Source organism: Salmo salar, chromosome ssa04, assembly GCF_905237065.1.
Source record: "Salmo salar chromosome ssa04, Ssal_v3.1, whole genome shotgun sequence".
NCBI classification, from domain to species: domain Eukaryota; kingdom Metazoa; phylum Chordata; class Actinopteri; order Salmoniformes; family Salmonidae; genus Salmo; species Salmo salar.
Genome location: NC_059445.1, coordinates 6,447,389 through 6,459,720, shown reverse-complemented (window position 1 = coordinate 6,459,720; position 12,332 = coordinate 6,447,389). Strand labels below are relative to the sequence as shown.

The 12,332-nt window shown below is 43.7% G+C and overlaps 1 protein-coding gene across 1 annotated transcript; it reads left to right on the top strand.

Annotated features, from left to right (window-relative positions):
• Positions 1 to 1,858: 1,858 nt before the first annotated feature.
• On the top strand, positions 1,859 to 9,174 carry LOC106583984 (beta-crystallin B1-like). The gene is made up of 6 exons (XM_045716380.1): positions 1,859 to 1,995; positions 2,663 to 2,757; positions 3,736 to 3,854; positions 5,792 to 5,924; positions 6,648 to 6,790; positions 8,178 to 9,174. Exons 2-6 carry the CDS (start codon positions 2,668 to 2,670, stop codon positions 8,347 to 8,349), a joined length of 657 nt encoding a protein of 218 aa, XP_045572336.1. The 5' UTR covers positions 1,859 to 1,995; positions 2,663 to 2,667; the 3' UTR covers positions 8,350 to 9,174.
• The last annotated feature ends 3,158 nt before the right edge of the window (positions 9,175 to 12,332 follow it).

Here is a 12,332-nt window from a genome sequence, read left to right as displayed (position 1 = left end):
ACCATACTACCATAGACCATACTACCATAGACCATAGACCATACTACCATACTACCATACTACCATAGACCATACTACCATACTACCATACTACCATAGACCATACTACCATAGACCATACTACCATAGACCATAGACCATACTACCATACTACCATAGACCATACTACCATAGACCATAGACCATACTACCATAGACCATAGACCATACTACCATAGACCATACTACCATACTACCATAGACCATGCTACCATAGACCATACTACCATAGACCATAGACCATACTACCATAGACCATAGACCATACTACCATAGACCATGCTACCATACTACCATACTACCATACTACCATAGACCATACTACCATAGACCATACTACCATACTACCATACTACCATAGACCATACTACCATAGACCATACTACCATAGACCATAGACCATACTACCATAGACCATAGACCATACTACCATAGACCATACTACCATACTACCATAGACCATACTACCATAGACCATACTACCATACTACCATAGACCATACTACCATAGACCATAGACCATACTACCATAGACCATACTACCATACTACCATAGACCATGCTACCATAGACCATACTACCATAGACCATAGACCATACTACCATAGACCATAGACCATACTACCATAGACCATACTACCATACTACCATAGACCATACTACCATACTACCATACTACCATACTACCATAGACCATACTACCATACTACCATACTACCATACTACCATAGGGCATACTACCATACTACCATAGACCATACTACCATAGACCATACTACCATACTACCATACTACCATAGACCATACTACCATACTACCATAGACCATATGATTTTCAAACATGTATCTCCATGTCCATAAGACACTTTTATTATCCATCAAATCTTATCAAATGAGATCCATCTATCTCTATCTCTGCTCTCTCAACCAATCTCTCTCTCCAAACAGATGTTACCTCTAAGCACTGATCTAGGATCAAATGTCCTCACCCCATCTCCAGTATGTTGAGAAATCTGTGAATGTATTGTAATGTTTTTAAAATTGTATAAATGGCCTTAATTTTGTTGGACCCCGGGAAGAGTAGCTGCTGCCTTGGCAGGAACTAATGGGGATCCATAATAAATACATTTACAAATACCAATCATAACCATTAGCTCAGATCTAGGATTTGGGCCTGTATTCATAAAGCGTCTCAAAGTAGTGCTAATCTAGGATCAGTTTTTCCTGTTAGATCATAATAAATAAGATTAGATGGACCGGGGGACCTGATCCTAGATCAGCACGCTTTATGAGTATGGGCCCAGGTTTCCTTACTCCATTCCCAGGTGCCATATTTACCACGTTTCAACTAAGTCTGTTGGATACCTGACTATCCAGTGGGAGTCAAACAGAAACGGTATATCCAAAGATGTATAAAACTGATGAGAAGGAATAAGGACTTAATATATAGTGGAGGAAATGACAGTGTTCCATGAAAACATGTTTCTGATAACAACAGGTCCAAAATGTTGTCCTATATTTTTTTTTTATTATTTATTTTTAATCCCAGGCCCCCGTCCCCGCAGGAGGCCTTTTGCCTTTTGGTAGGCCGTCATTGTAAATAAGAATTTGTTCTTAACTGACTTGCCTAGTTAAATAAAGGTTAATTATAAATAAATCAATAACATTTAAGAACTTCACAAACAGATCTGTGCATCATGACAACACTTCAATCACCAACCACCATACCTCTGTACTCATGCAGTATTTACATCTCTCTCTCTCTCTCTCTCTCTCTCTCTCTCTCTTTGATGATGGGGGGATTTCTATTCTTCCCTGGCTGTGAGCTCAGCGGGTTTCTCTCTGTCACTCTAATCCCCCCTCTCTGGGCGCCAGCATATAAAAGGTGCGGGAGGGCCCTCTCCACTCACACACTGACCGCCTGAGCCCACTCCTGTACCCACACACTGAGCAGAGGTAAGAGACGGGCACACAGAGATACAGAGAGATGGGGGATGAGAGAAAATGGGGGATGAGAGAGGGATAGATTAGGTATCTCAAACGTCAAATTCAAATACAGGTCACTCTAAACGGCATCATAGTAACTAGAAAGAACACATAAATAACTTATTTTCCTTCATTGACGTGTTTTACCTAGTTCCACAAGGATTGTCTAATGAATCTATAGGTTCTTGTTGTCTATAAGATCTGGTTGACTATTTTACATTAGAGATTCATTTACTTTTAAGTGGACATGCTTTGTACATGGGCAAAAAACCCCAACAAACTCTTCATTTCTGTTCTTACTGATGTTTGGATCGTAAGGGAACTCGAGGAAAAATGTTAAGTGGCCAGTAGCGGTCATGTGGTTAAACCTCATCCAAGATGGCTACTCATATTTTTGTGTTCCGTTGATCAATTACAGGCTCTGCTAAGGAGCTAAGGAGTAAAGCAGGGCTACGGTCTACTGTCTAGAACACAGTACATGTTTGGGTAAAAGTTGTAGACTTCAATGGGATAAAGTGGTAAATGAGCTGTGTCAGTTTAAACAGCATTAAACTTAGCAGCAGTGTGTTGAACCCTCGTACCTTTCTTTACCTCCTTTTATTTCTTTCCTTTCGTCATCCCTCTGTTTTTGTTCCAGTCATCATGTCTGGAGAAAAGTCTAAATCTGCTTCCCAGACCGACGGCAAGGCCGCCCAGGGGAAGAGATCTGAGATGGGCATGAACGCCTACAAGGTAACACACATGCATGCATATACGCACACACACACACACACACACACACACACACACACACACACACACACACACACACACACATATGCATATACACACACGCACACATATACACACACACATATGCACGCCTTCACACACACACACACACACACACACACACACACACACACACACACACACACACACACACACACACACACACACACACACACACACACACACACACACACACACACACACACACACACACACATAATGTACGCATACAAAAGCAGATGGCCACACATATATGTTATATAATTGTTGGTACTTTGACACTCGTACGTAACTACTCACACACTGTTTCCACACAATGCCTCTAGTTGCCTGTGGTGGTAAGTCACAGTTGCCATAGCTATGTGTGTGTGGAGGCGTTCTAAGAGAATCACACAAGGACAGTGTTTGCGTCCAAAATGGCCCCTACTTCCTATATAGAGCACTACTTTTGACCAGAGCCCTAGTGCACTATATAGGGAATAGGGGACCATTTGGGATTCAAAAAGTGTTTGTTTTGTTACATTACACAGTTCAGCCTCAAAGAAAAAGATGTGAGAATTAAACTGTAATTTCTCTCTCTTTCCCAATCTCTTTTCTCTTTCTCCCCTCTCTCTCTCTCTCTCTCTCTCGCTCGCTCTCTCTCGCTACCTCTCTCTCCCCCTCTACCTCCATCCCTCTCTGTCTCCCTCTCCCCTCTGTCCTTTACATCTCTCTCACTCTCTCTCCCTCCCTCTCTCCCTCCCTCTCTCTCTCCCTCTCTCTCTCCCCCCTTTACCGCCCTCCCACCCTCTTTCTCTCTCTCTCTCTCTCTCTCTCTCGCTCTCGCTCTCTCTCGCTCTCTCTCTCTCCCCTCCCCCCTCTCTCTACCTCTCTCTCTCTCTCTCCCTCTCTCTCCCTCTCTCTCCCCCTCTCTCTCCCCTCTCTCTCCCTTCATCTCAGATGTGCGTCTTCGACCAGGAGAACTTCCAGGGCCGCTGTATGGAGATCACCAATGAGTGCATGAATGTGTGTGACATGGGCATGGACAGGGTTCGCTCCCTGCGTGTCGACTGCGGGCCGTGAGTACCAGCCTGTCCCTCGACAAACACACACCTCATTTGTGTCACACACACACACCTCAGTTTCACCAACACACACCTACAGTGAGGGAAAAAAGTATTTGATCCCCTGCTGATTTTGTACGTTTGCCCACTGACAAAGAAATGATCAGTCTATAATTTTAATGGTAGGTTTATTTGAACAGTGAGAGACAGAATAACAAAAAAAAAATCCAGAAAAACACATGTCAAAAATGTTATAAAATGATTTGCATTTTAATGGGGGAAATAAGTATTTGACCCCTCTGCAAAACATGACTTAGTACTTGGTGGCAAAACCCTTGTTGGCAATCACAGAGGTCAGACGTTTCTTGTAGTTGGCCACCAGGTTTGCACACATCTCAGGAGGGATTTTGTCCCACTCCTCTTTGCAGATCTTCTCCAAGTCATTAAGGTTTCGAGGCTGACGTTTGGCAACTCGAACCTTCAGCTCCCTCCAACAGATTTTCTATGGGATTAAGGTCTGGAGACTGGCTAGGCCACTCCAGGACCTTAATGTGCTTCTTCTTGAGCCACTCCTTTGTTGCCTTCGCCGTGTGTTTTGGGTCTTTGTCATGCTGGAATACCCATCCACGACCCATTCTCAATGCCCTGGCTGAGGGAAGGAGGTTCTCACCCAAGATTTGACGGTACATGGCCCTGTCCATCGTCCCTTTGATGAGGTGAAGTTGTCCTGCCCCCTTAGCAGAAAAACACCCAAAAATTTTTCCCCTTCCATTTTTGGGGTTGGGGTGGTGTTCTTGGGGTCATAGGCAGCATTCCTCCTCCTTTCAAACACGGAGAGTTGAGTTGATGCCAAAGAGCTCCATTTTGGTCTCATCTGACCACAACACTTTCACCCAGTTGTCCTCTGAATCATTCAGATGTTCATTGGCAAACTTTAGACGGGCATGTATATGTGCTTTCTTGAGCAGGGGACCTTGCGGGCGCTGCAGGATTTCAGTCCTTCACGGCGTAGTGTGTTACCAATTGTTTTCTTGGTGACTATGGTCCCAGGATCCTCCCATGTAGTTCTGGGCTGATTCCTCACCGTTCTCATGATCATTGCAACATCACGAGGTGAGATCTTGCATGGAGCCCCAGGCAGAGGGATTTTGACAGTTTGACCAACTGTTGTCACCTTCTCACCAAGCTGCTTGGCGATGCTCTTGTAGCCCATTCCAGCCTTGTGTATGTCTACAATCTTGTCCCTGACATCCTTGGAGAGCACTTTGGTCTTGGCCATGGTGGAGAGTTTGGAATCTGATTGATTGATTGATTGCTTCTGTGGACAGGTGTCTTTTATACAGGTAACAAACTGAGATTAGGAGCACTCCCTTTAAGAGAGTGCTCCTAATCTTAGCTCGTTACCTGTATAAAAGACACCTGGGAGCCAGAAATCTTTCTGATTGAGAGGGGGTCAAATACTTATTTCCCTCATTAAAATGCAAATCAATTTATAACATTATTGACATGCGTTTTTCTGGATTTCTTTGTTGTTATTCTGTCTCTCACTGTTCAAATAAACCTACCATTAAAATTATAGACTGATCATTTCTTTGTCAGTGGGCAAATGTATAAAATCAGCAGGGGATCAAATACTTTTTTCCCTCACTGTAATCCCCACATGCACTTGTAGTGAAATCTTTTCCTTACACTAACGTTACTATGACACACCCATACCTGTTCGTCAACCTCACACAAACTAACATTTATTCCTATCAAACGTTGCTGCAACCATGGTTCTCAATGTGTTTCTGCCTCTCTCTCTCCCCCTCTCCTCCCCCTCCTTTTCCCCTCATCTTCCCCTCTCCCTCTCTCTCCCCCTCTCTCCGCCCCCTCCCTTACCCCTCCTCTTCCCCTCTCCCTCTCTCTCCCCCTCTCTCTCCCCTCTCTCTCCCCCTTTCTCCCTCTATCAGTTTCGTGGGTTATGAGCAGATGAACTTCTGTGGTGAGATGTTCATCCTGGAGAAGGGAGAGTACCCTCGCTGGGACTCCTGGAGCAACTGTCAGAAGAACGACTACCTGCTGTCCTTCAGGCCCGTCCGCATGGTATGTCACACACTTTTGTCTCCCCCCATCACTCTGTCCTTCCATCTGTCCTAGTACTACATCTCTGTCATTGGCCAGAATACATTTACATACACTTATCTGATTATCATGTATTTCTGCTGTTAGTAATCATCTCTCTTACCATCCATCCATATTCATTCATCTATTCATTAATTTGTCCATCCATCCACCTCCTCATCCATCCATCCATCCATCCATCCATCCATCCATCCATCCATCCATCCATCCATCCATCCATCCATCCATCCATCCATCCATCCATCCATCCATCCATCCATCCATCCATCCACTCATGTAACGTTCCATTTACTTGTCCATCCATCCATCCATCCATCCATCCATCCATCCATCCATCCATCCATCCATCCATCCATCCATCCATCCATCCATCCATCCATCCATCCATCTACTCATCCATCCATCCATCCATCCATCCATCCATTAATTCATTCGTTCGTCCGTTCGTTCATTCATTCATTCATTCATTCATTCATTCATTTATTCGTTCGTCCATTCATCCATCCATCCATCCATCCATCCATCAATTCATTTATCCAAATTGATCAGTTTGGCCTGTTATCTGTTAGTTATGTTATGTTCGTTTTTAACTCCACCTCTCTCTCTCCCCCACCTCTCTCCCCTCTTTCCCCCTCTTTCCCCCTCTTTCCCCCTCTCCCCTCTCCCCTCTGCACTCTCTCTCAGGACCCTGAGAAGCACAAGATCTGCCTGTTCGAGGTTGGAGAGTTCAAGGGTCGTAAGATGGAGATCATGGATGATGATGTTCCCTCTCTGTTCTCCTACGGATTCACCGATAGAGTCGGCAGCATCATGGTCAGCTGCGGAACGTGAGTGGTCCTCGCTGCGGCAACAGGACACACCCACATCGCAGACAAACATGCCATAGGATGCGATAGAGCAGGAAGTGGATGAGACAGTGATGTCATTAAGACATAAAAAACCAGGCATCACCAAACCTAGATACCTTAGATTGTTTGTAATCTACTGTACAAATTATTCATTCATTTCAAATGGCTGAGTCGTTCCACCGTTTCTATGTGAATAATAGAATTCGGAACCAACTGTTCCAAAAATAGTTCGGAATGACGAAAGTTTCCACAATAGTTTTAATTGTCAGAGGGGTTCCATTTAGAAGATCATTTAATATATAGGCTCTCTGTTTCCCTCTGGCTTCCTGTGTCTACATACTTCAAATAGAATCTAGTCTGCCTCTCAAATGGCACCCTATTCCCTTCATATGAACTATGGGCCCTGGTCAAAAGTAGTGTACTAAATAGGGAATAGGGCACTATTTGGGACGCATCCCTGAAGATCTATGATTCACTTTCAGAAATGCAGCAGGAATGATGTCAGGATGTCTTTCCTGTTTTAAACAGCCTCTTCAGAATCAGAACAAAGGGTTTTATATAGCACGGTTTGTTTGTGTGTGTTCGTTCCTGCATGCGTGCGTGCATGTACATGTGTGTGTATGTATCTGTGTGCATGTGAGCTTTCTCTCTCCAGTGTATCTGCACAGTGAGAGAGGAGATAGGTCCAGTTCCTTCATAGATGGGTTTGGCCCACAGAGAGTAGACAGGTTCCCCTCTGGTTGAAACATCAAACGGACAGACTGGTACCTGTGGCACTACAGGCAAAACGTGACAAACAGATCAATACCTCTATTTAGCAAGACATATCTCTCCCTCACAGCTTCCCACTCCCCTGCCTGTTCCTCTGATGCTGTCGGCTTCTCATCTTTTCTCTCTGTCTCCGTCGGTTCTCTCCCTCGGGTTCTCGCCTTCTTTTCTACTTTACTCTTCTTTGTTAATTTCTCTACCTCTGTGTCCCTTCTGCCCTCTCTCTCGGTCTCACACTATTGATTCTCTCTCCATCTTTCTTTCTCAGCCTCTGCTCATCTCTTCTTCCTCCTCTCTCTTTCTCCCATCTATGTCCCTCTCTTCCCCCATTCCAGCCCTCATTCACTCAGCCCTTTCCACCTTCTCCTCTCTCTCTTTCTCCCATCTCTCTCCCTCTCTTCCCAAATTCCAACTCTCATTCACAAACCCCTTTCCACCTTCTCCTCTCTCTCTTTCTCCCATCTCTCTCCCTCTCTTCCCCAATTCCAACTCTCATTCACAAACCCCTTTCCCCCTTCTCCTCTCTCTCTCTTCCCCATCTATCTCTCTCCCTCCATCCCTCCACTCATCCCCCTTCTCCTCTGCTGTTTTCTTCCAGCTGGGTGGGTTACCAGTTCCCTGGATACCGTGGTTCCCAGTACCTCCTGGAGAAAGGTGACTACAAACACTTCAACGAGTTCGGCGCCCATCACCCCCAGTTCCAGTCTGTGAGGCGTATCCGCGACATGCAGTGGCACCAGCATGGCTGCTACACCTTGTCCAGCAAGTGAGGGTCCCAGAGGGCGAGAAAGAGAGTGAGCGGAGGAGAGACGGAGGAAGGGCATAGTAGAGGAGGAGGAGGAGGAGGAGGGGGGAAGGCTAAAAAGGACAGGAAGAAAGCACCCTATCTATAGGAAGATAGACAGCTCCCTCCATCCCTCCATCCGACCCCTCATCCCCCGTTGATCCTCTCCGCGGTTAGATACATTTTTTTAGAGCGAGGGAGAGAGCGAGGGATGGAGGGAGGTCATTGTTTTTTCCCCCTCTTGAGACGGCGCCCTCTACCTGTTTGAGAGATGCAAGACTGGTGGCGTACAGCCGCCCTGATTGGACAGATACGTCAACACCACGAAACAACAATGGATTCTAAGACTATTGACGTAAATAAACAACGACAACAACTCACAGATCAACAAAGACCAGATGTGGTGGGTTGATAGGTAGATAGCTAGATATTCTCTCTATTTTTTCTCTCTCTCTCCGTCTCTGTTATTTTCAGCCCCCTCCATTCCCCTCTCTCTCTCTCTTTTTCCCCCTCGCATAATTTATTTTTCATCCAACCATCCTGTTTCTCTTCAAACCTAAATTCAGCCCAAAACGAGACGACTAGTGCTTCTCCTTTGACTCTGATCTACGGGGGTACGGATGTGTGTGTGTGTGTGTGTGTGGGTCTGTTGTCGTGGCTAGAAGAGGGAACGGGATCTAGGGTTCTAGACTTCTAGGGTTCTAGGATTCAAGGAAACGTGCAGCATACCTCTGCCACAGTCACTGTAAAAGCTTGTACTCAGACCCTGCACCGTCTTCTATCCTAACCCAAATAAAGAGACTAAACCTGACCTGATTTCACCTCGGATTCTTCATTTTATCATGTTTTTCTCTCGTGGCAGTGATTGTGTGACAGAGAGGAGATCCAGCAACTCTTAGAAGACAGTGGAAGTTAATAAGAAAGCTTCTTAATTGTTAAAAGCAAAACCAACATGTTTCGTGTCTTGGATTTCTTCAGGGTTTTAGACAGAACAAATCATGAGCCTTTTATACATTGATTGTGTGATATCATGGCAGCAATAGCAGTGGAGGGGTTCTTCATATGACTACAGTCTAGTTAGAATACAGTGGAGGGGTTCTTCATATAGCTACAGTCTAGTTAGAATACAGTGGAGGGGTTCTTCATATAGCTACAGTCTAGTTAGAATACAGTGGAGGGGTTCTTCATATAGCTACAGTCTAGTTAGAATACAGTGGAGGGGTTCTTCATGCAGCTACAGTCTAGTTAGAATACAGTGGAGGGGTTCTTCATGAAAACGTTAACAGCTCACATGCTGTACCACCTGTGTTGGACTGACACAATAACACAGTCAAATATGTACCAGGCGGGTTATGAACCCCGGTCTGCCGCAGTAGAAACCAACGTGTAAACCACGTAAACCACGAAATCCCTTGTTGACAAAGGGCCACATAAAATCCCATGCAGGGCTTGCTACCTCCTCACGTTACTATGAACAATCATGACCGACTCATGTCCACTACACATACGCAGGTCAGAAACGATCAAATCAAACTTTATTTGTAAAGTTATTTCTAAAAAAATGCAGTTCAAAGTGCATAGCAAATAAAATAATAAAAGGTGAGAAAGAAAAACACAAAAATAATGTACATAAATCCTTTTAAAAAGTAAAACAAGAGTAAAACAGATATTCATGTTTCTGTGTGAACATAGTACAAACAAGTAGGACTATTCTGAGAGTGTCGATGACGTAGTCTGTCCTCTATTTACACTCCAAAATATAATATTCATATTATTTCAACACAAGGTAGCTAACATGGTTTCTCACTCACGACCATCAACATTTTATATAAATTACTGACAGATTCTTCATAACACCCACACCTTTGGTCTAATAATAATATAGAGCCGATGACATCAGTCTAAAGCTAGGCCCCCCCCCAACTTCCTTATATAAATGCAATGTTACAGGTTCACCACCCCCCTAACAAGAGAATGAAAAAGTTTACAATATTTTACAGTTTTTCTCCATTGGTTTGGCTCATTTCTTGAAACAGAAATTACATTCTCAAAACTACATGGACAAACCTCCAAACCACTTGGCAATTGTTCACAACAGAATTTAATTTCTCATTCATTTCATCAAATTGCAAATGTCTAAGTACATGTCTCAATGTCTCAGTACATCTTTGCAAATGATTAAGTACATGTAGCCTACATTTAGCACAATTTCCAAGTGAATAGATCTTATCGATCTAAACTGATTGTTGATTCTCAGTCTAATGGTTGTTCGCTCCAAAACGTGTCAGCGTCATTTCATTGTATAAGTCATCACATGCACAATAGTCTGTTCAATTGTCAAAATTAGTCAAGAACATAATACCATGAATACCATATATGAATCCCTTGGAACATTTGATACATTTATTACAGCAATTGACAGTCAGGTGAAACTAGAACTTGACTAACGAAGGAGGAGTTTCACACATCTCAGATGACCAATCAAACAGTATGTTTAGTTACCTGACAGGTGCTGTCCATGACTGTGAATGCTGCCAAACATGTATGTAAAGAGCTTGACCATGCAGGACCAGTACAATTTCTGAACATGGAGGCACCTGGCCAAGTAAATGAACAAGGGCAACTGCCTGCTCGAGGAAGAGGAAGAGGAAGAAGAAGAGGAGGAGGCGGAGGAGTAAGGGTGCGTGGTGGTGGAATAGGGGGAAGAGGCTGAGGAGCACGAAGACACCATGCTGTCCCGGATGAAATTCGGGCCACAATTATAGACCATGTCATCAACCATGGCCTCACAATGGCGGAGGCAGGTCGCCGAGTGCAGCCTAATGTGCCTCGCTCAACAGTCTCCTCCATCATCCAAACCTTTCGCAGGGAAAACAGGTATGTAGTCAGTCAATGATGGAATTATATGTTGTATAGGACATGACACTGTGCATAGAGCAAGAAATATATTTATTTACACATTTACCTATTCATTTAGTGTGTGTGTGTGTGTGTGTGTGTGTGTGTGTGTGTGTGTGTGTGTGTGTGTGTGTGTGTGTGTGTGTGTGTGTGTGTGTGTGTGTGATAGGCCTACAGTAATATCTTACCTCAATGGGATGTTATGATACTAAAAATGACAAGAAAAACATTGGAGAAAATAAACTATGGAATAGTGTATTTTCTACAGTATTGATGATACAGTTTACAGTAGTATTCCAGTCACTGTGCAGTGATGCATTAGAATTGTGGTAAAGTTACTGTAAGTAAAACAACAATACAATTACATAGGTAACTCATTCTGTAAGGAATACATAAGGTATACATTACGAATGGAGTGTTGTCCTTTGACTTCTATATCTAGGATTGGACGACAACCTTGCACGGGTGGCAGAGGAAAACTTCTCAATGAACAACAAGAACAAGAGATCTGTAACATGGTGATGGCAAATAATGCCATCACATTGAGACAGATCCACGCTGCAATCCTACAAGACAATGCCATATTCCAAAATGTCAACTCTATAAGCAACTCCACAATAGACCGGATATTGAAGAAGCATCAGATGACAATGAAGCAAATTTACAGGGTACCATTTGAGAGGAACTCTGATAGAGTGAAAGAGCTGCGGTACCAGTATGTTCATGTAAGTCAGTTACTGGTTGTCCATCATTATAACCTTTTTACAATTAAGCAGTGGTTCCCAAACTTTTTTGGCTTCAGTACCCACTCTACCTGATTTGTGTATCCAGGTAATCCAGGTATGGAAGTATTTGATTTATCTGACTTCAACATTTCGCCTAAAAACTGCAGCTTACTGTATGATGCAATTATCATTATAATCCTTATTTTGAAGAATATAACATACAATAAGAAAAAGGGTCAAAGAGCTGCAATTAGTGCCTCCCATGTAAATCTATCTAATACTGTGGGTTTTACTGTAACATTTCAGTAAGTCTAGTCATTGATGATTTCCCCCCTCCCCTTTCTGT